The following is a 23,722-nucleotide window of genomic DNA, read 5'->3' as shown; positions in this document are numbered from 1 at the left end:
TTATCGCTCTGTGCGCGCGGGTGTCCGGAGCGGAGCATCGCGGGCGAGCGCTTGACTAGATCGCGAGCTCTGAAGCCAATCTAGATAAGATAAATCCCCGGTCTGGCCTGCCCACAATCGACGGAAGTGACTCGAGTGCAATCAACGATGATTAGGATATTCCGAATGTCCGTACAACACACAGGGCGAGATAGGCAGAAATTGCGTCCGAAGTTCAAAACTTCAAACCGTCGCGGGCAAGGCGTCAATCTTCTGCCGCAACTGGTCGAAGAACCAAAACGAAGACAGTATACTCCCCGCACACCTTTCGCAACCCGACGCAAAGGCCGCACGCTGCAAGAATGGCAGCGAACAGACGACGTCTGACGTCGGGCGCGCCAGTAGTTCCTCCTTCGCTGCCTCCTCGTAGTGAGCCCACCACCGTGGCGGGTGGTCCACGGTGTCCCGCCGCCCGTTGCAAGACATGCATCTCACATCATCAGGGAGCTCCAGCAGGGCAAGTGCGTCGGGCGCTCGTTGTTTGTGCAACTGGAGAAGACGGTGGTACGCGAAGCCGGACATTGACTTGAGGTCGTCGTGGACGGGTAGCTGGTCGAGGCCAGCGGAAAGTGTGGCTCTCGATGCGAGCTTGGCCTCGTCGTCGAGGTCGTACCGACTCGCTATCGCGTAGACCCTGAGCGGACACGCTTCAAGGAATTGCGCAGCAACGAGACGTCGCCGAAGACGGTCGATCACGGAGGTGAAGTCGTACTTCCGAGCCACCTCGAGCACCTGGACAAGCTCGTCAAGGGTGTCAATGGGCGGGTCGGGGTAGGGATAGATGTGACGCAGAATGATCTCGAGAACGGGGCCATTCTCAGTCATGGGTACAACAGGGACGTTAGGGCTGCTTGCCACCGTGGGTTGCGGAAGGGAGAGCATGGATTCGAAGAAGGGCGAAGCGGCTGACAAGACACAGCGGTGGACATGGAAACTGGTTGTACCGCGACTGTCTTGACTGCATTCTCCCGCTGAAGAGCTGGAGCGCAAGACGAGATCAGCGTCGGGAAAGCTGAGAAGAGAGAATGACATGGTAGGACTGAACGGTGGGGATTGACTGGAGCGGTCCACGAAACGGATGCTTTATATGCGGATTAGGCTGGGTGGCTGAGCCGGGGGCTGACACTAGGGTGCGCTCATCATGTGCATGAATGCTAGACTGACGATAGAGAACCTGACTATACAGATCTGAGCGAGAGCAGCCAGGACGACTGAGGAATAGTACAGGAACATACATACAACGCAGGCAGTGTCTCTCCGTCAGCGCCTGCGTTCGTAGCGGTCTCTTGAATGCTTGTCGCGGCTTCTGCTCCTGCGCCTGTCACGGTCATCTCGGCGGCGCTCCCGAGGCGACAGTGACCGTCTCGGGCGCTCTCTGGATCGCGAGCGCTGGCGGCGGCGCGGGCTCCGGCTCTTGGGATCCCGCCGCCTGCTCTCGGGCACGTCAAAGACCATCCCATAGTCGTCCCCAGCTGCTCCTTCAGACTGCTCCCGGTATCGTCGTGTGGCCTCCAGGTCCTCTCGTCCACCGAAGCCACCCCTTGCCCGCCCCCGCCCGCCTCGACCAGCTGGTGGCCCCATCTTCGGGTTGTTCGACCAGTGGGTATTCAGACGAGCCACGGATTGCGAGCTGCAGAGAACGTCAGCATCGGACCCCAGCGAGTGCAGCTGCGGCTTACAAGTCCACCCATATCCGCCTGTCGTCAACAAGCACGTTCTGCATCTTGAAGTATGCCTGCAACAACGTCAGCATCGAGCCCCTCACAGCCTCCTCTTCCACATACCTGTTCTGCATCTTCCCGTTTGTCAAACTCAATAAATGCATACTGCAACGAGTCGCCCGTCTTCTTGTCCCGAATCACCTGACAACTCATGATAGGCCCGAACCGCGAAAAGATGAGCTCCAGGTCCTCATCTCTTGTTACTGGGTTCAGCTTGCAGACGAACAATACGTTCTCTGGCGGGCGGACGTTTGCGAACGGCAAGTCCCCGACCATCTCCAGAGTCAGCGCGGACGCCTGCGCCGCCTTCTTGCGTCGAATCGCTTCCGCCTCTTCCTCAGGTAGGGTCTCCAGCGGATCCTCATCTTCGGCTATCCGGGTAGAGTTGTCCGGGGGGCGGGTGGGGACAGAGTCAGGGACCACGAGACCTGCCGGGTCATCGAACGGGTCCTCTTTCTCTCGTGTTAGGTGGGGCAACATGCACACACAGCGACGTAACTCACCAAGAATCTCAACGTGTCTTATCCTCACATCCTTGAAGGGCCTCCCATCCGTGTCCACGAACACGTCGTTGAGCTTGTCCAACGTGTCCAACCCCTCCACTACGTGTCCGAAGACGGCGTGCTTCCCGTCGAGGTATTCGATGTTGTCGCCTAGCGTGATGAAAAACTGGCTGCCGCATCCGCCCTTGTGCTCTTCACCCACGGCAGGGGCAACCGCCATAGACACCGTACCGCGTTGTTTGTGCTTCAGTCGGGGAACGAACTCGGGCGTGAAGTACCGCTGGGCCTTTTCACCCTTCTGGGAGGCTATCAAAGACCAGATGGACTCGCCTCCCATGCCAGTAGCTGTAGGGTCACCGACCTGAGCCAGAAAGTCCTTCGAGACTACGCGTCGCATCCCGTTGAGTACCTATTCAACTTCTGCAAGGGCGGGGTTCTACTCACCATTGAAGAACGCGTTGAGGTTGTAGTAATACACCTTACAGAGCTTCAAGAAGTTTTGGCATGTCTTTGGACACGCTTCAGTCTCAAGGTCTATGACGAGGTCGCCGAGAGAGGTTTCGAACAGTACCGACATCGTCGTTGGCGGTCAAGCCGTCGAAGCGCCCATACAGGGCACGCGGCGATGACATCAACCACCAGCGTAACCACGAGTGCCGGTGAGAGATGGACGTGGGCGTTCAAACGTTCACGTACAAGCTCAAGGAATATAAACGAGCGACGAGAGGTATAGCATTAGCATGCGAGGTACCGTATCCCCAGATATCGCGATAATTTACATCGTGGATATACAGCACAAAGAACTTCCTTCCCCGCCTATCCTGTCAGTCTATGTAATGTTAATGTGAAAAAAAATCCCGCAGAACCGCGCAACGCCGAATGATATACAATCAAAGGTCGCGCTTCCGCGGCCAGTCGCGGCGTATGAAGTCCTCCTCGCGTGGGCTTCCCGCATAATACGGTGTTGGCACACCATCGTGTGCATCGTCCTCATCCTCTTCCAGAGCAGCAGCCCATGATGATAGCCCGAAAAGCGTGGTACTTCTAGGTGGTTGTTGTGCGCGAGGTATCGGGCGAGGAGGCGATCGTTTAGGGGTATCGGGATCTTCTCTGGACTTGGACTCCGGTCGCCCAGTGGGTGTCTGTGGCCGCGACAGTGAGCCGGCCCGCGCGGGGGCCGGAGTCGCAGAGGTGAATCGGAACGACTGCATCTTCCGAGACAGCGCCTGCAACACCGACTCGCGATCTGCTGGCTGCGAAGGACCGGGCTCCGGATGTGGCTCATCTCCGTGCTGCGTGAACGTCGTGTGGATGGAAGAATCCGACAGACCGCGCCTCAGCGCGCGTTCCAGGGCAGGAGGAGGACCGTCGCTCTGGTCTGAGCCGGGGTCGGCACCCTCCCCGCCACCAAGCTGTGGAGAATCGATGACTGCGTCCACGATGCGCGAGAGACGCTTGCCGGGCGTGCTGTGGCGCAACGATGCTCGTCCAATGGTGGCGGCTGCCGACGCCTTGCTCATTCCCGAAAGGCTGGTGTTGCGATTGAGTCGGGCGCCGCTCGGCGGGCGGCCAACGACGATCCAAGGATCACCCTCAGCAGGTTTGGGTGCCCCAGCGAAGATGTCCATGACACTCTTCGAGAACTCCTGCCTCGGTGCTGGTTGAGCGATCACTGGTGTGTCCGTGCTAAGAGCCGTGCTTGGCGTGTTCAGAGCACTTGGGAAGCCGCTAGTTCGTCCGGGGTGAGCAGAGTAGGTACTAGTGACTGCACGTCCCACAGCAGCGCCGCTGAACTCGACGTTGACTGTCATCGCAGACGCCGAGAGCGCTGGTTGCAGCTTAGGCGCGATCCTCGGCGGTCGACCACGTCCGATGTTCCGAGCGGGTGGCGACAGTGCACGGGATGCAGCACTCTCAGTCGGGTTGTTGCCACTGCCAGGGAGGCCGAGCAATTTCGAGATGGGCGCGATCCACGATGACCCACTTGGTCCGGACGGACTGTCGCGAGCGGCGCCCTCGGAAGCTTGCGCCTTGGAGGGATTCAGTGCCATCTCGCTGACCTTCCCAGCCACCGTTGGGTCAAGGATAACGTCATTCAGAGTAACCCGCATCTGACCCAGCTCAGTGAACACGTCCTTGACGAGCTTGAGCAAGCTACGAAGGTCGCGTCGGGTGCAAGTAGTGACCGTCTTCTCATCTTCCAGGAATGGGCGGAAGTGGCCACGAAGAGCATTCGCGTCGTTCAAAATGGCATTGACAGTGGTACGAGAGAGATGGCTGACGTCCGCGCCAAGCAGGTGCTGCCGCTTCAGGCGGTTCGTCAGTGTCAGCGCATCGGCCTGTGTCATCCGGTTGAGCAGGTGCGCGGTTCGCTCAACGACAGTGCCAATGGCGGTTGAGTGAATGCCATCAGTGAGAGACGATGATTCTGACTGGCCATCATGCGAGGAAACGTGGTCGCCGAAAGTACGAGGAGGGATGGGTGAGGAAGAGAGGACGCCAGCGCCGGGGTGCCATGAGATGTCGGTCTGGACGCCGCGGTCCCGAGTTAGGAGGAATAAGGGTTTCTGAGCGCGAGGCCGCTCAGAAGATAAAAATGTGTTGTCAGGATCGTCCACTTCCGCGCTGAGCTGCGAAGGAGCGTATACGGTTCGCGGGTGAGCAAAGGACGTCCACTTCGAGCCTGCAGCTATGTGGGAGTCGGTGGGGGACAAGGGCCGGCGGTCAGTCTCGGGAGTCAAAGGCTCCTGCAACAAGCAAGCTCAGATAGAATGTTCAGGTTCACTGACCGAGACGACTCACAAATGGCCGCCTTGACGTACGCTCCCTGCTGCGTTCCGCACTAAGCGACCTGCGGTCTGCAGCCGCCTTCTCGCTTTGCAGCCTTGAACGCAGCGCTGACCCGGTAGGAGCAGTTCCGACCTGGAATGTCGGCGACAAAGGAGCGGAAGTATCGTGGTAAGTGAATGAAGTGCCGCTATGCGTGAATCGGTGGCCACGCCGGAAAGGGGTGTCGCTGGCGCGGCGCTCCTCGAGCTCCTCCTGCAATGAATGAAGTTCCTCCCTTTCCGCCGCAAGGAGGTTCTGAAGTTCCGCGTTATCGCGCTTCAATGCCTCGTTGTCTGCAACAAGCGTTTCGAGCACCTTGGTCACTTCCGTATCCTGGATGTCAGCCGCATGTCCAAGTTGCTGTAGACACGCCTATGTCAGGATATGGATCAGGCCTAAGCTGGAGTATACATACGTAGTGCTGCAGTTGCTCCAGACGTTGCCTAGCGTCGCTGAGGATCTCCTCCGACAACTCGTGTCGATGGACCCTCTGAGACTCCAGATCTTCGCGCAGCCGTGTTACTTGGGCCTGCAGCTTGGCTGGTGGCGTATGTGAGGGGAGGGTGACTATGAGTGTAAATGAAGAGGCTTACCGCATTTCTCCCTGTAGGAGATGATGCGAGTTTCCGTCATCCTCACCCTCTGTGTCGAACTGTCAAGCTCCTGCTTGAGGTCGTCTTTCTCCTGAAGTGCCATGGCAAGACGGTTCTCCAGACCGACAGCTCGGGCGTTCTGGGAGCTGAGACGTGCAACATCGGTCCTCGCTTCCTCGAGTTCCTGCAGGAGTGCTTTCTTGGACGTTTCGCTCATCTCGGTATGCATGAGGGCTTGCGCGAGGCGCTGCGATTGCGGATGAGAAGGCTTTTGGCGAAGACGCGAAAAGTCAAATTACCTTCTCTAGTACCGCATTCTATGACGATCATGATGAGCGAGGAGGAACAAGGACGGCAGTGGCGGTTCATGGGGAACGCACCTGCTTCACGAGCTCTGCTACGCGAACGTCTACTGAAGAGTCTGAGGATACAGTGTCGCCGCTGTCGTCGGTGTGGCGCTAGCATTGACAATGCACGGATGGGATAAGACTAGTATAAGCATGTACCTTTCGAAGTCGAAGCCACCTGACGTACCTGCTGTCCCTGCCTGCGTACTAACGCTTCATGCCGCTCCAATAGTGCCCTTCCGACCTCTGTCGAGCAAGAAGCACCGTAAGCGACCCTCGCCTCCGGGGTGAGAAGCATTGGACGCACCTGCGCTGAGGACGAGCCTGCTCTCCAGCTTCGCCTTCAAGGTTGCCCAGGCTTTGCTATTCTCGCATTCCTCCCTGCCACAACAGCAGGTGCACACGTTCTCCGGTTCCGGTGAAGACAGGCGAGAGGCATTGGTCAATGCATTCGTGAGCTCGTCGATTGTTGTGGTTGCGCGGTGCAGGCTGCTCGCGAGCTGCGAGTCCGGCGTAAGCGGGCGTGAGTCCAGCGACATCGCCATGGTCGGTCAGAGCCAGAAGAGACAGTGAGGTTAAAGTCAAAGATTCAGGAGCCTGTAGCTGCCAGCAGCAGGTAGGGGTATAAAGGGTGGAGACTCAGAGCGTTCGGCCTCGTTGCTGAACGGAAATGAAAGGGCATGCAAGCCCTCGCGCGGATAGCGTTGCGTTCTGGCCTGGCAGTTGAGTGTGCAAGACACGTCGTTGTAGGCGTTCAGAGTAGATAGATAGAGCTACTGAGCAGATACGTCTAACAAGTGGGCAGCGTGAATGAGAGACGGAGGTTACAATACTTCATCTCGGCTCGGGCCCGGCAACACTATAGCTAATTCTACGTGACGTCCCTGAAAGGGCAACAAATCTCATGGCCCGAGTCTAACTCATGTAGTAGTACTTTCCCATCGATGTGAGACATGTTCCAGATCTGCGGTTTGTCAAAGAAACGACGATACGGCGACTCGCGAGGTTCAATAAAAACATCATCCATTGAACGCAAGGTTCAAGTATTCTGAAAAATTCGTAAGGTGGCATTGAGGTAAGGGCGGTACACGGAATCCCCTAGTAAAAGGCGAGGGGATTGTATGTTGTACCACTCTCTGCCACTACACCAGGATGTGTGTGGAGGCCCGTATTATTGCTGATTGTTGCATTTTGTTCACCTTGCGGGTGGTTGATGGCTGATTCGGCGCTCAGCAATTGAGGGCTCGAACCACGTTGAAGTTCAATTGGCCGTCCTGAGGACTCCTGACCAAATCCTGCCTTCCAGCTTGTCTTCCCCCCATGTTAATATTCTCGACATTAGCGGGTATAACAACGAACATAGAAGTATCGATCATGGGAATTACAGCACGATTAAGGTATGAATACAGATACATGAAGAGGCGATACTCCAGACGCAGTATTAGCATGCTCGGGGCAGCTCTGTATGTGCGCATGCAAGTTCCGTCCCTTCAAACCCTTGTCCTCCCAGGGCCCTCAATTCGGTGTGTACATAGGCGGCACCTCCGAGATCGCTGACCCCCCAAACGACACACGCTTCTTCCTCTGCTGCTGCTGTTTCCACTGCGCGAGGCCAGCACTAGTGCTCGTGCTAGCCTCGGACAGAGGTGGTGCGGGCGGCGGCGGACGCGGGTTCGCACTGGGCGATTGGACATCGACAGGGAGTGTCTGTCCAGCCTTGAACCGCACCCCGGAGTCGGCGTGGAAGGTCGCCTGCCTTTGCTCGCGCAGCAGCTGGACCTTCTCGGACTGTCTCGCCACAGTGCTCGACCCGTTCGGCCCAGTGTCCGGCCCCGCTTGAAAGCTCTGCGAGAAGGAACCCTCTGAGGGCGTCGCGGGGCGGTACGTGATATGGGGTCCGTGTGATGCTCTGTATGCAGCCGAAGGGGGCGTCAGGACGCTCTGGAATGTCGTTGAAGAGCGCGTCGCAGCTCCAGCTCCGTGGCTGAAGGTCGACGCGGATGGCGTGGAAGGCGGTGAGTGCGACGGGCTGATGGCGGACTCGCAGTCGAGATCGCTCATGGAACGCCGATTACCACGAGCCACGAGTGTATGGTGCTGCTCGCTGTTCAGGCTCAAGCTCGTGGCGCGGCTGCGGAAGCGCATCTCCGTGAAGGTGTACGCCGACATGGACTCCACGTCTGCGTCTGTGTCCGATTTTGGAGTCAGAGGGGAAGGTGGAGGAAATTTGCAGTCTGGTGCGTGGTCTGAAGTCAGCTTCCGAGTAAGGAACGGTAGTTTGACACATACCATCGTCCAACAGGTCCACTTTCTTGCTCCCTGCGTTGCGTACGGCGTTGGTTGACAAGTCATGCTTGTATCTCAGGGATGTTTTCCCGAAGTATGCGTATAACACCGCAGCAAGAAGCAGCACCATGCCTCCTACGACACCGCCCACAATGGCAGGAGTATGCGATGTCTTCACGAACGATGCCTGAGCGGATGGCGCATCACTACTCGAACTTGGTCGAGGTAGAGGAGCAAGGGGAACGTAGAGGATATAATCCAGGACGAAGGGCCAGTCGTCCTCGGCGTGCGTGACGTTCATGTGCAAGACATGTTCGCCAGAGGACAGAGTGTGCGAATCATAGAACTGGTGAGAGTACTCCGTCTCCTGCAAGTCCGGATCGCTGACTACTGGGATAGGGATGCCGCCATCGATCGAGAACGAGACGGATGGAGGAAGGGCGCCTTGCTGCCCGGACGGCCGGGGAGACGCGACTCCGTAGACCATGACACCCGTTCCTGCGCAAGATGTGGCCCTCCCGAGTGAGCGCACCGATCGATGTCCGCAGACAGGAGTTTGACTACGCACCATTGAAGCGGAACTCTGCTTGGGCGTTCGTCAATCCCTCCGAGAATGTCCCTTCTTGGTAGTTGGGTTTAGCATCTTGGTGGTTCCAGAGACCTGCCGTCAAGTACTGTATGTCATTATCATCTGCGTCGTCAATACTGATAGGCTGGTTGCTCATGACTCCAAGTCAAAGACAGGCTGCGGTAACAACGAATGTGGGCGGTATGTTTTTGAATCTTGTGGAGACAGAAGATTCCACAGCCAGACAAATCCGAACGAGAGGGACCGTCGAGGCGGAACGAGACCAGAAATTGTGAAAGGGAAGGAAGAGGAGGGGAAGGAAGAGAGAAGGACGAATTGTCGATGGGTGAGTCGCCTAATGGTGAGCGTGCGGTTGTCAGCATTGCGCTTGATTCTGATAGCCTGCACATTTCCAACGTAGACACCTGCGGGAGCGAGGGCGCCGCGGGATGTCTGCCCATCGAGTACCCCGAACAGGTCTCCCCGGCGTTCCCGTTCGGTGACCAAAGCAACAGCTTCAAGTCTGCGCGTGCTGTCATTGAGGTGCCCGCTCGCTGTCATTGCGCAGGATGGATGGACACCGACCGGAGGGACGGCCTAGGAAAGGTGAATATGCAATGGGCGAAGAATACTGTCCGCCGACGATGGAGATTACGGAAGGTCGAGTAGATCGAATTGATGAGGCCCGCGAAGGAACCTGCAAGACGGTCTCTCTCGTACACAGACTACCGGCGATTTGATAGACTTGAGTCGATGGCGCCGAAGTATTTGTCCTGCGATTGTCTGCGGTGCTTAGCTCATATATCAAGGGTGGCCCAGTACCTACCACTGGCGGAGTCCAGCTGCCCTTCCTGCCGTGCCATACACCGACATCAGTCTTCGGTCTCCAGGTCAGTTCGCATTGTCGTTCCCAGGAAATTCAAGTCCAAGTCGTATAATGGTTTCTTGCGCCCTCGCGGAGTTCTGGCGTGACAAGGTATACTATCATTAGTTCCGTTACAGGTACACAAATGCATGAAGTGTAATGTACAGAGGATCCGATATCCAAGCAGGGGTAACATACAGCGGAAAGGCTGCGAAAGGGAGATCGTGAAGTCCACATAGGTGGAGACTGGAGGCATAAAAATGGGGTCCGCAAAACAGCAGCAAGTCGGAATGGGCTGAGACAGTCAATACACAATGGAGTCAAGGAGATCTGAGCGCTCTGCTTTAAATGCGCTCTACGCTGTTGAGAAGACCAGCGCGAGCGATGTTGGTGCTGGTTGTCTCCCCGCTCTCCTGGAGAGGGTTAGGCATGGAGCCCGAACCCGAACCCTGTGTCACCTGGCCCATAATGTCGCTTTGCAGATGCATCGGCACAAACACGACCTTGCTGCTCGCACTCTTGGCCATAGTCTGAAGTGCCTCGAGCTGACGGATTTGCATGGCGGCCGGGCTGGCGAGGATGTCTGCGGCCTGACGCATGAGGCGGGCCGCGTCGACTTCGGCACGGGCCGCGATGACCTTCGACTCTCCGATACGCTTCTGTTGTGCCGCCGAGGATAGGGAGGCGGAGACTTCGGCGGAGAAGATGATATCCTTGATGAGGATACCCTCGATGGCGACACCCCATTTGTCCGCGACGTCGCCGACAATCTCGGCGATCTCGAACGCGATGGCCTCACGTTCTGTCACGACGGACTGCACCATACGGGCACCGACGACGTGTCGGAGGGTGGTTTGCGCCCGCTCAATGAGCGCCTGGCGTAGGTCGGAAATCCCAAACGCCGCACGATAAGGGTTGGTGATCTGGAAATAGATGACGGAGTCGCTACGGATAGGAGACTTAGAATAGAGGAGGCTTTAGAGAGGTACGCGGCGGCTTACATCTCGACATCGACATTGTCCCTGGTGATGACCTTCTGCCTCCCAATGGGACTGATCTGAATCTTGACATCCACAATGCGCAGGGACTCCGTGCAGACATTGACTTGCACGAGACCGGGGTCCACGGACTTGTAGAACTTGCCAAAACGTGACACCAACCCAACGGATCCTAAAGAGTCGCTATTAGCTCCAACGTACTGGCTCCGGCGCCCAAGAGCTGAGGCTGACCTTGGTAAACCTCGCGGAAGGGGTTAGGGCACGGGCAGCACGGGATAGCACCACAGAACCCGATGCATGATCCGAACGCTTGGAGCATCGAGCCGTAAATGCCATGGGCGACCTTGTATGCGTTCAGACATAGGTTCTTCGAGAGCAAGAGACATGCATATACATACCTCTATAGTACCAAGGTCCTGAGCATAGGATGGCTGTGACGATGACGCACCGAGGGGAGGATCGTATCATTATGCGGACAAACAGATCGACCGTGGATGCGAGGACCGCACCTGCATCTCGCTTCGCTTCAGGGGTTGGACCCGGATAACGTGCTCTCCGTTGGGCTTCATGCCAATAGCTCTGCTGGGACCCGCTGCCGGAGTATCTTCCGTAACTGCGGTGTCGTTGTGAGACATGGTGGGGGCGTGGTGGAAGGAGGGAGAGAGGGGGGAGGGGAAGCACACAGCCCTTGCGGACGCATGGGGGTAATATGGTTCGAGCGGCTCACCATTGGGGGCGTCATGATCCACTACGTTCCCACGAGAAGAGGTGCTGGGGGTGGAAGCACGGTATTTCGTGTCGAGGTTGCTCATCGGGATTGCCGGCTGTTCAGAAGGAGGCATGCGGGGGGTCAGCGGGGGCGTGGCGGGTGGTACGCGGGCTGGAGGAAGCTCTCAAGGGCGGGGAGGCGAGGGTGTTATATGCAGAAATGCTGAGAGCGTTGTGAGAGCGCAAGTCAGCTGCAGTGTTGCGCAGCGTCTGTGTACAAGTCTCGTATGTACATCTGGCGTCTTTCTCCCACAGACCGCCTGCCGACCCTCCCAGGCCCCATCTTCCGCAGTTCCTGCCCGAGGCTGTGTCCAGAACGTGCACAACGGTGACATGGCCCACGCCCTGGTCAGAGTCCCGACACGCTCGTATGTACTTCAGTGACCTAAGTTACTCCATTGTCAGTGAAGCAACTGCGCAACCTCTCTGAGTTGAATAGTGGAATTGTGCTATCGCGAGCACAGCAGCCTCTGGAGATGCCATTGTTTCAGCCGTCGGGGGCCTGACAGCTCCTTCCGACCCCACCCGTTGATTCATGGAATCTGATACGGGCACGTCGGACAGCAATGCGTCGAGCATTCCACCTGACTCCCGCTTAGCTGTATAGGAATACTGCGCTCGAGTCAACAGACCTGCCGCATAACGCTAAGTTACCTGCCGAGTCCGAGAGGCAGTAGGTATGTGGCTAACGATCAAGCATGCTGTGCGTTCGCACATGCTCCAATCAGAGTACGGTCCTCCGCCAAAGTGAACACTGACGTCATCTCGACCTGGCGGGAGCAATGTCGCGGCGGCGTAACACCGTGTACCTGGGCTGGACGCCCACTTGTTCTATCTTCACCGACAAGCTCGGCTCAGCCAGCGGTAGTCTGGATCCAGATTCCAGCTGCGCACGGATACTTGACAGCAGTCCTTGTATGAACCGGCGTTATGCACTGCGGAGGCGTAGTCCTAGCTTGAAATAGTGGCGAAAGTGGTGAAACTCCCGCATACGTGCAACATGATACCGCTCATCCAGCGTCCATTGAAAGGCGCAGCGAACTCAGGCTGAAGCACGGCGCACACTAACTCCTTGCGGGAGTGAGGTGAAATGGGAGATGTTTCTAGATATACATAGGACGGGGGGATACCTCGACAACACCGCACGCGCATGCGCGGCGACAGGTAAATAGGACGATGATACACCGAACGCAGAGCGCGTAGCGAAGACGAATACGACACATACTGGGTAGTGAGCGCATGAGGGAGACGGAGGATAGACCGTGCGTGACATGGAATGGATGCGGGAAGGGACAGGATGAGGATAGTAACAATACGAGATGAGGACTGGGGAAATGATGAGCGTGTGAGTAAGAATAGCTGCGCGATAGGCCCTAGGATAGGGATGTACTCATACTACATACAATGCTGCAATCTAGATGCACTCCGAGCACCGACCTCGTTACCGACGAAACATGAAGACAGAGACGAGTTACAACATACGCGAGAAAACTGTCCGAGACATCACTCGATCATCTTCATGACGAGCTCTGAGATCCATTGGATCATCTTCGTCGCGTGGCCACGGTTGAGTGGGAGGAACTGGAAGCTGTTCACCAACCCCTGCATGCCCTGCTCTTCAAGCGCATTCAGGTGTCGCCGCCCAGGACCATGCACAACGCCTTCGTCAACTGTGCTCAACGTCGAAGCCGAGCCTGCACCAAAGTTACGCGAGGTAGGGGGCGCTACACGTTCCAGTTCGTGCGTAGCCACGCGGAAGACGTTAGAGACAGCGATCAAGATCGTCGGGCTGTTCGAGTTCGCGAACGCCTCCTTGATCTTGTCCTGCAGGCTCTCATATCTGCATCGAGGCTCAGCATCTACAATTCTCCAAGATCATAACAAGGAGCACTCACGTCATTCCGATGACCTCTGGCCAGGCATCCGCAACGTCCGAAAGGATGTTGTACAGAATTGCGGACTCATAATCGTCACCTTGCGCGGTCGCGAGCATAGCCACAACGAACGACGTAACCAGCAGCGCGGTATTGCTGTCCCCGTACCCAATCAACCCGAAGGGAAGCTTGTAGACCGGGTCGTCCTCGCTTTGAACCATTAGCACCTCGTCTGACAACCAGGAAGGATCGACGTTTGCCTCCTCCAAGAGCCGCCGGAAGCTGTGGACGCGCGTGGACATGGGAATAAGGGCGAGGACGTATCCCAAAACCTCTTGGCACATAGCAGCCCCGGGGCCGTCGTCCGCATGCTCGACCTCGACGCAAGAACGCACGGTGATGTTGAGCAGACTGCGCAGCGCTCCTTCGGCGGCGTCCCGAAGAGCCGAGTGCCTGACGCCCTTGAAGATGGTTGCGGCGAGCGAGAACGAGAAGTTGGAATCGAAGGAAAGCCCCAGCAGGTGGTCGAGTTGGCATGCAATCTCCTCCAGCGCCATCCGGCCCTCCAAGAGCGTTGCCGTGACACCGCGCTCCTTGAACAGCCCATGGTCCGCCATATTCTCAACAGTCACCTGCAGGAGACGGATAGCCTCCACGTAGAGCGCCATGTGGCTCGACTGCAGCAGGGCGACCGCGAGCCAGAACAGTTGTGCGAGGTAACGCGAGTTGCCGTTGGTGGCTGGGACAACATTCGTGATACACCGGAGCATACTGACGACAGAAGTAGTGTCGGTTTCGCTAGCCTGCGACAATGCAGTCTTGAAGGCAACCAGCATTTGATAGAGCAGATCATCATCGACGTCGGAGGTTGCAAGCACGCCCAGCGCCACGAAGGCTCGGCTTTGAACCGCCGGTGAGAGCTGGAACGCGGATGACGTGATCAAACTCATCCATCGTGCTCTCCAGACGTTCAAAAGACCTATTGGGCCATCAGCAAAACGTGGCAGAGTATGTTTGTAGCACAACTGACCTCTGGTGACGGAGATCGTCTCCATAATTCTGAGCAGTAGCCTGGTTAACGCCTCGAGATCGTCGATGAGAGCCTTCCCGTTGGGCGGGTCGTGCAGCATGAAGTCACTGGTAGGAGTGGGCTTGCTGATGCCGAACAGTCGCATGCCTTCAGGCTGGCAACACTCCTCCACCATGAGCATAATCTCTGGACTTGCGGTCGAGTCGGTGAGACGAAGCGAGTAGAGTGTGTGCAGCATATGGGTGATGATGCCATAGACCGTGGCACGCACGTAGAGTTGCCCAGTAGCCGCGATGAGTGTCACCAAGTGCATGATTTCGGGGACGAAGAGCTGGCCCTGAACGACATTTTTCGATGCATTGCCAACCACCATGACGAGGCGCGTAAGGCAAGCAATCTCGTTCCAGTGGACGTTATCGGACAGGTTCCTTGTGGGTTTGATGGACGTTTTGCCAATGACCTGTATGCGTTGACATTGACGTCATTTTCTACCCGTCTCGACGAACAAAGGTCATACCTTGCGGATTCGGGCAAGTATGCGACCGCGGACGTTGATAGAATTGACGAAAACCATGGTATCTGCGACTCGCTCGCATCTTGTGGAACCCATGCCTCCATCGACAGCAGCGCGCATGAGCTCGTCAAGGATGATGTTCGTTGTGTTGGTCTCGAGTTTGCCAATCTCTGTCCAGATGTACTTGTGGACGTAGGCTGACAACTGTAGAAAGATTGTGAGCGTCACGAATAGATGCAAGTTGTATCACGTACCTCGCTTTCCGATGTCGTGAGATCTATGAGGAGACGAATACAGTCACGGAACCGAGTACCAGAGGGTTCGTAGAATTTGCTAGTAGGGTCGACAAATAACGGCAGGTTTTTCACCCAAGGTCCGAGGTATTGCAGGGAATTGGCTCTCATAGGCGTGGCCATCTTCGGATACGAACTCGCTACTTCGGCGATGAAGTCCATCGTCAGATGGGGCGCGTGGTTAGCCAATCCCTCGCTGACTGATACCATGAACGGGCCGCCATGACCAGAGGCATAGAATCCTGGTACAAATATATCAGTCGGTCTCGGGAACGATGCACGTCAACCACTCACCTTTGGCAGGAACCGACGGTCGACCTTCGAAGTCAAGGTATGTACAGATCGCCGAAAGGAGGGAAACAGAAGCCCCTCTAGGCTCGTCTTCGTCTGAACTGATTCCAAGTAATGCGAGTCGAAGTAGAGTAGTGATGATATTCGACAACCTGCTATGCCGCTCAGCAGTAGGCAAATTGATCGATTGCATCAGACTCTTCGCAGCTCGGACGGCCTGCCGCAAGTATTAGTCACACAGGAGCGCCTTGAGGCAAGGATTCGCACCTTGACTATTCCGTCACGATGAGGCGATGAGAAATACAGCGTGACTCCTTGTCGAATCTTGCGGATGATGAATTCGTGTGAATCATGCCCTGTCGATACATTGTAGACATCGTTGATGTCACTGAGAGGGATTATCTCAGTAGCCTTGCAAGACAGTAGGTTGGATATCGGTAGCGCTTTCGTCTACATTGTGTTCAGAGTGTGCCCTATGGAATCCAGGTAACACTCACCGTGGTTATACGGATGTGACTCTGAGCAACTCGCATTGAGACCGGTACTCGCATGGGATGTGTCTGCCTCATCGTGACATCGTCGAAATCATCACTGAGCTCAGACTCGAGCCCAACTGTTACAGCTCAATATGTGGTGCTCGGAATGAAGTATCTAACGAAACTCACCGGCATAGCCAAGGGAAGGTGCAGTCAAGCCGTTGGGGTACTGGCTCAGCAGTTCCCCGACGGCAGTATGAATAGTGATATGTATTGATTCCGTGGCTCCTGCGCGCCGATCAGATAGATGCAATAGTGAAATGTAAGATAACGCACCTGAAGTAAGGTTATTATACAATCTACGAAGGTACCGGAGAGCGAAGGTATTGGGAGCAAGGAGGCGCAATGTGCGGAAGCGCCTCCAGATATCGGTGGGTATCGTTTCCGTTGCGAACTTGAGCCACTGAGCGGGAATTTGAGAAGTGGACGTGAAACCGGTGAAGTCGAGGATGATATCAAAGTCGCGACTCTCGTTCGTGGGTGAAGTAACATTCTGTTATAGTTGTTGGCGGTGAAAAGTCCCGTGATAAGAACAAGACGTTACCTTGAAGATGTAATAGAGTAGAAGCTCCAGATCCAGGACCTCCACGTCGATCTTTGATACCGAAAGTACAAACACGGCATTAGAGTCCTACGAATGCATGAGTAGGTGATAATCATCAAAAACTGAGCGAGGGTTAAGGAGCTCACTTGTGGAGTTGCGCCCTCAACAAATAGTTCCTGGACGGTGGTCGTATCGCGGCGATCGCACCTTGCCATGAGATCGAGATATTCTCGATGCTCACGGCTAGTCAGTGTGGACATCTTCGGACTCTCCAACGGCTGCCCGAGCTCGACTAATGCGGCGCACAAGGCATCCCAGGCGCGTTTGCCATTGGCAGCTTGTGTCTCAGCTTCCGGTGTCATCTTCTCCGCAGAAACCTTCGAGGAGCTGAGCAGCTCCTTTCCAATCTTGTCGGCATGCTTCTCAAAGAACCGGTGCAGCACGATGGTGTCCGTATCGTCGTACGTGCGCTCTAGCCATTCGTCCGCTTCGTCCTCGGGTCCAGGAGGAACGTACTTGTTGATCTCACTCAAGAACTTGGTGACGGTAACGATATTCTCCTTGAGGAAGTCGTTCAAGATGACCATGTGAGCTTCCTTTCCGAACAGAATGTTGTTTGCCAAGTTCTGAATGATCTTCGCGATAACCATGAGCCCACGGCGAACCGTCGGATCAGGGGGAATGGTGACGTCCACAGTCTCTGGCGTGACGATGGCGGGCGAGATGAAACTTGGATAGACGAGTCAATAGAGCATCATGTTACAGACACAGAACTACTTACCGCAGGAAGATGAATGCACCAAGGGCAGCAAACTTGGCCTCCGGCCACACTTCGTTCCTGCTTCGAGTTAACAAAGAGTTTATTGAGGTCACGACGAACAGGAACGTACACAGCCTTCGCGATGTGAGCGCAAATCTCTCGAATGATGCTGGATACCGAAGTTAACGACAGCAGAAGGGCAACGCAGTGACACGTACGACGGCAACGCGGGGATTGACGAGGAGATGATCTCCAGGAACTTCGACGTAACGAACTCAACGGTCTCCTTGTTCTGTCGCAGCTCCTCCTTAGAGACCTTGGCAGGGTCCAGCTCATATCCATGACCTGGTGGAACCGAGGTCACGCTCTTGACCAGAGGGACTATCAACGAGCGGAGGTAGTTATAGCCGTACACCCTAGCGAACGCAGACAGGAATCGCGTGCAGGTTGAGTTGCTGCGGAAGAGGGCCGTGTCGCTTTCTGTGACATGATTGAACAGGCTGAACCATCACAGGCGTTGAGACATGACGTACCCGTCTTCGCAATCTCGTTGTCAATCATCGTCTTCAATAAGTTCATGAGTGCCGACCGAGTGTCGAAGAGGTTCAGCAGGACCGCGTTCATTGCGTCGACTTCGTTAGGAGGGCAGATCTCACAGATGGCTAGAGCCAAAGCCATCTTGCGTCGCCGTCAGTAATACAATATGGACACGGTAAGCATGCAATATTAACTCACATCCGGTCCCTTGACGAGCTGTTGAGAGAGATAAATACGTGCTGATGAAGGAATACGCGACTTCACTAACCTCACAAAGGCGGCTCTGCTTGACGACCACGGGAGCCTCCTCGTACGGGGTGAATTTGATACCTTCCTTGAGAACACGTACGAAGACGTATGCAAAGATCAGTCGCTTCGTGGGGTCAGGGTCGTAGGCAAGGGATAGACAATGCTTGACTCCACACTCGGTATTGGCGCTAACGAGAGAAGAGAGCCCATTTATGAGCAGCTCTCTCAGGTCACCCTCCCGTTGCTGCAGGCGAAGCTGTTCTGTGTTCAACTGGATGCATCACTGGCCAAAGAAGGGTAACACAAACCTTGGACAACGATGACTTCTCTGAGATACCGTCGTTGGTTGGCTACATGCACGTGAGTCGACGTACTCGCGGCGGACGAGCCTACACTTACATTACCGTCGTATCTTGAGATCTCCCAAGTCTTGACAAGGAATGTGGCGTAGCGGATAAACAAGCGAGATACCGCATGCGCGACGTCCTCTCCCGTCGTGCCGTCCGACGGTTCGAGCTGTAGACGATCGAACAGAGTCACAGCAGCCCTGAATACTGCAACGTTGAGCTCGTTCTGCGCGCTCGGCAATCCATCCTCCTAAAGTGGCTGTCTATCAAGAGCGTGTCCTCAAGTCAAATATAGAGAAGAGAAGGACGCACTGCTGGTGTGTCCTGCACCCAATCGACAATGATGTCGGCGATACTCTGGCGCATGCTGCTCTCCTTGTTGCGCATGATGACCGGTTCGGTTCTGCTGAACACGCTGTTGCATAGTGTGCAGAACTTGACCTTGAGCCGAACGGATGCGAGCTCGGTATCCTCCACCCTGCTGATGAACGTCGCCAAGGTATACAGCGTGCTCGGTATGTCGATGACACGCAAGTCCTCCGCCAAATTGTGTACGTTCTCCGACAGTACCTTCAAGATGGCAATGAACTGGTCCAGGAAGACTACGAGAATCGGATAGTTCACATGTTCGTCGTCTGTGACCATGCGAATGACGCTAGAATGCGCAAGTCAGTGATAAGTTGAGCACCCCGCATAATCACCGCGACGTACTCATCGAGCTGCTTGACAATTCGAGCGTACAGTCGGTGGCTCGCCTCATTGCTGAGTGCCTCCCGCGCTACATCGCGCACCTGCGGGAGGTCGTTCACAAGCAAGTTGACTGTCTCAGTCAGGAAGTTCGTGAGGAGGTCGTTAGGGTCGCGGAGCACACGACAGCTGTCCGGGATGATTGTATGTGGTATTATCTTGAGCAGCGCAGACGGGTCATGGTAATCCCGTGTGCACGCCGCTCCGAAGGAGGAGAGGAGGAGAGTCAGGTTCTGCCATTGCGCCTGCCGATCCTGATTGACTCGAATATAAAGTACCATCCACAATCTGAGACATACAGTACTCACCTCAGAGGAGAGTGACTTGTCACCAACCGGCGCGGTTCCATTCTCCAACCCATCCGCCGTTTGGTCGAAGGTCATCCGGATGGTCATCTCGGTCAGCGCGCACCAACGGAAGTAGAGCTCCTGCCAAACCGCGACATGGATCGCAGACGGCGAGGTGAGAAGGCGCATAAGCTTCCTGACCCGCTTCTGGTGTCCCACCCGGCCTGCCAGATGTCAGAGTCTAGTCGAACAGGCACGCACACTCATCCACCCACCAATCATCGAGATCTTGGGATCGCCAAGCTGTTCGTAAATGGGATGACGCTTGAGCACCTCGTCCTCGCTGACGTCCGAGGCTTGTGGAGCTTCGGGTTGCCGTTCGGCCTGTGCCAGAAGGCGTAGACACTGGCATGCAGTGTAAGAGACGACGGGGTCGAAAGAGCATAAGGAGACTAGAAAGGCAATCTCTGCAAGCGCGAAGGAAGAGACTCGTGTCTTGTCCATGCGGAGGGACTGCCCAAGCTTCGTATCTGACGGGTCGTTGACGGCGTAGCGATACATTATCTCGTATGCTTGTTGGATCAGCATACGCTGAGTTTGTAGATCAGTCCGCGTGCTCAGAAGGTTGTTGGACACTGACGACAGGACAGCAGGGCTGAGGACGACATCAACACCAGATCAACAACTCTACATGGATCGCACGCACCCAACTTCCTTCACCCACCGCAAAAGGAGAGGATACTTCGGGTTGTCCGGGGGGCACTGAACGACGGAGTCGATGAAGTATCGGAAAGTTCTGCCTAGCGACCACCGCACAGCTGGATCTGCAGGCGAAGTGTAGATGGCAACGCAGGATGGGAAGACGGTGTCGACAACATCCTCAGTCAAGACATCGTGGTACCACCAGATATCAGCGCGCCAGAGAGTCAGTAGTCCAAGAATGAGCAAGTCACGGTCGGGCAGCGTCTCGGACGTATATCGCTTGGCTCGTGGACGCAAGGCGGCCTTGCGAGATGATCCGTTCGCGTCAACTTCGCTTCGACGAGTGTACGCGCTCTACAGGGAAGGGGTCAATCCGGGCGCGAGGCCTGGTGTAAAGGAAAGACAGCCTACGTAGAAGATGAGGTTGAGGCGTTCCTTGAGCTTTTCCTTCAAAGGATCCATGGAACGCTGCCAAGGAAGCTTCCAACCCTGAGAGGCGATGAGTTAGACATGACTTTGAAGGAGAAAAGAGAATAATGTACGTCAACGATCAAGGTCAAGCAGGCTTTCACAGCGCAAATCTTGACTGCCTCAGAACGCTCCGGTTCGACGCATTGCAGAAAGATAGAGAGCGACTCCTCCTCAGGTAGGAAGCGATACAGTGCGGCCATTACGTCCGACAACATCGCAACATCAATTTCGTCGGGGCACTCCCAGAACGGACGCTCCTTTGTCCACTTCAGCAGTGTCATCTAGAGTGGGCATGTATTATGTCAGAGTATCTGATAGCATGAAGTGTTGTATGCCAACCTTCAACTCATGCGCAACATCGAACGCAGTTGCAATGAGGGGCGCCTCGTTCTCGCCGTCGGGGTGTGGCCGTACTCTCGAAGCCGCCCTGCAAATATCGACAGCGCACACGATGGCGACCTCGGAGAACTTTGACGAGTAGGTCAGGTTCTTCATCATGAGCTCGGTAATGTTCCGGTCCTTGCGGTAAGCCCCCTTCTGACCAAGTGACGTCTCAAATTCGCCTTTGAGACGGTCATGACTGATGCACAGAAGTACAGCGAGGGTTGGCCATGCGCCCGCCTTGTCTCTTGAGCTCTCCTGCAGATCATACAGAAGATCGAACACTCGCTCCGGTGCGCCTTCTAGGCGGCGGTGGGAAAAGAGAGCATCGTTGTACTCGTCGGGGCAGAGCTCTATCCAATTCCATATCGCCGTCCGAAGTGCGATCGACACCGGGATTTGTGCGTCCTTCTTGAGATTGATGAGTGAAGACGACAGTTCTGTGGTCAATTTAGCTTTGACCGCGATACCACGACAACGCCAGGCGCCATACCTTGCAATGATTGCACCAGCTTCGTTCTATCCAATGCGCTATAGGTGATTAGCTGGAGGTCAACAGTGTCTGGGTCAGGCTCCGAAGTGCCGGCTAGACCATGTATCCGCTGTCGGATTCTGTTCAGGACGACCAACCAGTTGGATGCGGAGAGATGGTACACTATTCGACCGGTGTACTTGGCGATGGATGAGTGCAGAGACAACACCGACTTCGCGACGAGGAAAGACGTCTTCTCGTACGTCACCGAGTGTTGAGGCAGGCGGCTGGAGATCGAACTGGAAACACCTCCGGAGTTGAGTGAAGTCGAAGACGGGTACTTCGCGCGGTCGATTGTGCGGTGTGTCGCACCAGGAGCGATGGGTAGCGGAAGCGTTGTCAAGGCCTCGTCATTTCCTCCGAACTCGTGGGACTCAACCGACTCGAAGTCCTGGAACGAAGCATCGAAGCTCATGCTCGCCGAAGATGTGAGTCGGTTTTTGCGTGGCGCGGCTTGCCTGAGTAGGAGAACCATCACGCTGATGATGTACCGCGCACAGTTGTCGTCAAGGGGAGGCGGTTCTATGAGAGTGATCGCCGATGTGGATAACTGCTCCGTAGAGGTATGTCGACCACGCCCGGGGGTCGGGATAGACGAGTCTGGCGTTGCAGGCTTAGATCCAGCAACCGGCTTGCTGCCGCGAGAATTTGGCCGAGTCTCTTCGGTGCGAGATCCCCAACGGGATGCCATTGCAAGCGCGAGCACTTTGAGGAGGAAAAGTTGGGACTGTAGGATGTCGACACCGCGGAAACCTGCGCCCTCGATTTGCTGAGAGGTGCTGAGTCGCCATCATGAAATCTGTGGAATGATGGCACACACCTTGGCAAGCTTCTCTAGCTGCTCCGTCAACGCCAGCGATATCATGTCCAGTGAGTCTCGAGACAAGTCCACCAGTGCCTCCACCGTTTGCTGGACGGCGTCATCCGCCTCCAACTCCGTTAATGAAATCCCAGAATTACATGGAAGCTATACATGCAATGACATCAGACACCCGCAGCCAGCGTGTGCAAGCCTGTATGAGGGAGCGCGTACCTTGTTTTTGAGCCTGTTTATGAGGACTTGGACTACTTTTTGCTGTGGAGACGCGGGTATGCTGGCTGAGGACGCGTAGGGAATGTTGGAGGGCTGCACAACGGGCGATTGGGCTGATATGCTGTGGTTGGATCCATTGCTCCTGTGGACACGGGGGGCACTCGCGATATTATGACCCGCGGAGGCACGTCTCGCAGGCATCGCGCATGAGTGTGTGTGCTGAAACGGCGATCAGACGAGGATGGATGAACCAGCCAGAGCTCGCAAGGTAGTGTCAGTGGGATGTGGACGAGGCGGCTACGAAAGCCTCTGTCGACTGCACGGAGCAGTGCGCGGGACGGCGAGGGCGTTCGCAGCGAGCGACGACCTCAATCGCTCGCACGGTCAAGTGCGACCCGTTACAAGCTTACGTACTCCCCCAATCAGGCAGGTCCTGTGCTTCTCTCGCTACGCCTCTCAGGTACGCTGCTAATAGAAATCAATTAAGTATTGAACTGACAACACTTGGTGAACCGTGATGCTGGGCAGGATTATCTCTGTACATATGGGATTATGTTGCCTTGCGACGAGGTTACGCTGGCTGTAGCATGAGCGCATCTCTGGGAAGTGTGGTATGCTCGCAGGCACAGCTGGGTAATTGGTTTCACTCGTTGATGTGCACACTCGGGCGAGTCAGTGAAGATCAGGTCCAAATGCGGAACCGTGCAAGCTCAGATCTGGGGCACAATTGGGACGATGGACCTCGTAGGAATGCTGGGACGACTCAGCGGTGCTCGGTGATGTTCGGCAGAGCAGTCACCTTGGGCTTGACGAAGACAGCACAAGGGACGCAGAACCTCGGAACAGATTAGCTGAGGCCGACACAAGGCGGACAATAGGTGGATGCATCCTCCGCGTAACCGGGATCTAAACACATCAGGTTCTTGAGGCATTCCCGTCCCGACGCTGTTTGACAGGTGATCCCAGCTGGGTGATCCTGCACACTGGTCCAAGCTCCTGCGGCCATGACGATCTCGTCCTATCGATGCGGGGACCTGGATGCGGACATGGACCGATACTGGCTGGTGACACATGGCC

At 55.8% G+C, this 23,722-nt stretch overlaps 6 protein-coding genes across 6 annotated transcripts; all 6 read right to left on the bottom strand.

The window, feature by feature from the left end:
* Positions 1 to 95: 95 nt before the first annotated feature.
* L226DRAFT_529204 (uncharacterized protein) lies at positions 96 to 1,391 on the bottom strand. Its single transcript, XM_067679553.1, has one exon. The coding sequence runs from the start codon at positions 1,069 to 1,071 to the stop codon at positions 223 to 225; it is 849 nt and encodes a 282-aa protein (XP_067541312.1). The 5' UTR covers positions 1,072 to 1,391; the 3' UTR covers positions 96 to 222.
* On the bottom strand, positions 1,279 to 2,857 carry L226DRAFT_529203 (cyclophilin-like protein). The gene is made up of 5 exons (XM_067679552.1): positions 2,708 to 2,857; positions 2,264 to 2,647; positions 1,824 to 2,212; positions 1,719 to 1,774; positions 1,279 to 1,669 (listed from the first exon to the last, which is right to left on the bottom strand). Exons 1-5 carry the CDS (start codon positions 2,838 to 2,840, stop codon positions 1,300 to 1,302), a joined length of 1,332 nt encoding a protein of 443 aa, XP_067541311.1. The 5' UTR covers positions 2,841 to 2,857; the 3' UTR covers positions 1,279 to 1,299.
* A 122-nt stretch (positions 2,858 to 2,979) lies between these two features.
* Positions 2,980 to 6,850, bottom strand: L226DRAFT_476686 (uncharacterized protein). Its single transcript, XM_067676720.1, has 8 exons — positions 6,340 to 6,850; positions 6,220 to 6,278; positions 6,066 to 6,143; positions 5,985 to 6,002; positions 5,686 to 5,932; positions 5,508 to 5,632; positions 5,066 to 5,452; positions 2,980 to 5,010 (listed from the first exon to the last, which is right to left on the bottom strand). The coding sequence occupies exons 1-8, from the start codon at positions 6,575 to 6,577 to the stop codon at positions 3,154 to 3,156; spliced, it is 3,009 nt and encodes a 1,002-aa protein (XP_067541310.1). The 5' UTR covers positions 6,578 to 6,850; the 3' UTR covers positions 2,980 to 3,153.
* Positions 6,851 to 7,491: 641 nt separating this feature from the next.
* L226DRAFT_118885 (uncharacterized protein) lies at positions 7,492 to 9,232 on the bottom strand. Its single transcript, XM_067672187.1, has 3 exons — positions 8,887 to 9,232; positions 8,322 to 8,816; positions 7,492 to 8,266 (listed from the first exon to the last, which is right to left on the bottom strand). Exons 1-3 carry the CDS (start codon positions 9,041 to 9,043, stop codon positions 7,548 to 7,550), a joined length of 1,371 nt encoding a protein of 456 aa, XP_067541309.1. The 5' UTR covers positions 9,044 to 9,232; the 3' UTR covers positions 7,492 to 7,547.
* Positions 9,233 to 9,829: 597 nt separating this feature from the next.
* Positions 9,830 to 11,553, bottom strand: L226DRAFT_529199 (uncharacterized protein). Its single transcript, XM_067679551.1, has 6 exons — positions 11,477 to 11,553; positions 11,259 to 11,362; positions 11,148 to 11,180; positions 10,981 to 11,092; positions 10,753 to 10,921; positions 9,830 to 10,696 (listed from the first exon to the last, which is right to left on the bottom strand). The coding sequence occupies exons 2-6, from the start codon at positions 11,316 to 11,318 to the stop codon at positions 10,096 to 10,098; spliced, it is 975 nt and encodes a 324-aa protein (XP_067541308.1). The 5' UTR covers positions 11,319 to 11,362; positions 11,477 to 11,553; the 3' UTR covers positions 9,830 to 10,095.
* A 1,467-nt stretch (positions 11,554 to 13,020) lies between these two features.
* On the bottom strand, positions 13,021 to 22,846 carry L226DRAFT_452976 (uncharacterized protein; the record flags this gene model as incomplete). The annotated part of the gene is made up of 31 exons (XM_067675103.1): positions 13,021 to 13,357; positions 13,413 to 14,370; positions 14,422 to 14,881; positions 14,939 to 15,139; positions 15,190 to 15,470; positions 15,523 to 15,736; positions 15,787 to 15,969; positions 16,017 to 16,132; positions 16,185 to 16,283; positions 16,332 to 16,548; positions 16,600 to 16,686; positions 16,746 to 17,328; positions 17,381 to 17,437; positions 17,490 to 17,528; positions 17,578 to 17,839; positions 17,893 to 18,037; positions 18,095 to 18,112; positions 18,165 to 18,401; positions 18,454 to 18,495; positions 18,545 to 18,742; positions 18,805 to 19,147; positions 19,204 to 19,493; positions 19,548 to 19,750; positions 19,802 to 20,181; positions 20,233 to 20,582; positions 20,640 to 20,717; positions 20,771 to 20,980; positions 21,039 to 21,520; positions 21,574 to 22,381; positions 22,433 to 22,579; positions 22,646 to 22,846. 31 exons carry the CDS (start codon positions 22,844 to 22,846, stop codon positions 13,021 to 13,023), a joined length of 8,226 nt encoding a protein of 2,741 aa, XP_067541307.1.
* Positions 22,847 to 23,722: the final 876 nt, after the last annotated feature.

Source organism: Lentinus tigrinus (assembly GCF_003813185.1).
Source record: "Lentinus tigrinus ALCF2SS1-7 unplaced genomic scaffold L226scaffold_2, whole genome shotgun sequence".
In the NCBI taxonomy this organism is placed as follows: domain Eukaryota; kingdom Fungi; phylum Basidiomycota; class Agaricomycetes; order Polyporales; family Polyporaceae; genus Lentinus; species Lentinus tigrinus.
This window is presented reverse-complemented; position numbering and strand designations above follow the sequence as displayed.

What these genes read in the sequence shown, in the direction of transcription:
- L226DRAFT_529204 (XM_067679553.1), bottom strand. Translation starts at nt 1,071, where the DNA reads ATGTCATTCTCTCTTCTCAGCTTTCCCGACGCTGATCTCGTCTTGCGC.
- L226DRAFT_529203 (XM_067679552.1), bottom strand. Translation starts at nt 2,840, where the DNA reads ATGTCGGTACTGTTCGAAACCTCTCTCGGCGACCTCGTCATAGACCTT. An exon ending in CCTCAACGCGTTCTTCAATG is followed by an intron (nt 2,648 to 2,707) that starts GTGAGTAGAACC and finishes TGCGACGCGTAG; the next exon opens with TCTCGAAGGACTTTCTGGCT. An exon ending in AAGACACGTTGAGATTCTTG is followed by an intron (nt 2,213 to 2,263) that starts GTGAGTTACGTC and finishes CACGAGAGAAAG; the next exon opens with AGGACCCGTTCGATGACCCG.
- L226DRAFT_476686 (XM_067676720.1), bottom strand. Translation starts at nt 6,577, where the DNA reads ATGGCGATGTCGCTGGACTCACGCCCGCTTACGCCGGACTCGCAGCTC. An exon ending in CAGGCTCGTCCTCAGCGCAG is followed by an intron (nt 6,279 to 6,339) that starts GTGCGTCCAATG and finishes CTTGCTCGACAG; the next exon opens with AGGTCGGAAGGGCACTATTG. An exon ending in TGGAGCAACTGCAGCACTAC is followed by an intron (nt 5,453 to 5,507) that starts GTATGTATACTC and finishes GCGTGTCTACAG; the next exon opens with CAACTTGGACATGCGGCTGA.
- L226DRAFT_118885 (XM_067672187.1), bottom strand. Translation starts at nt 9,043, where the DNA reads ATGAGCAACCAGCCTATCAGTATTGACGACGCAGATGATAATGACATA. An exon ending in AGCAGAGTTCCGCTTCAATG is followed by an intron (nt 8,817 to 8,886) that starts GTGCGTAGTCAA and finishes CATCTTGCGCAG; the next exon opens with GAACGGGTGTCATGGTCTAC. An exon ending in AGTGGACCTGTTGGACGATG is followed by an intron (nt 8,267 to 8,321) that starts GTATGTGTCAAA and finishes ACCACGCACCAG; the next exon opens with ACTGCAAATTTCCTCCACCT.
- L226DRAFT_529199 (XM_067679551.1), bottom strand. Translation starts at nt 11,318, where the DNA reads ATGAAGCCCAACGGAGAGCACGTTATCCGGGTCCAACCCCTGAAGCGA. An exon ending in TGAAGCGAAGCGAGATGCAG is followed by an intron (nt 11,181 to 11,258) that starts GTGCGGTCCTCG and finishes TCATCGTCACAG; the next exon opens with CCATCCTATGCTCAGGACCT. An exon ending in CTTCCGCGAGGTTTACCAAG is followed by an intron (nt 10,922 to 10,980) that starts GTCAGCCTCAGC and finishes GCGACTCTTTAG; the next exon opens with GATCCGTTGGGTTGGTGTCA.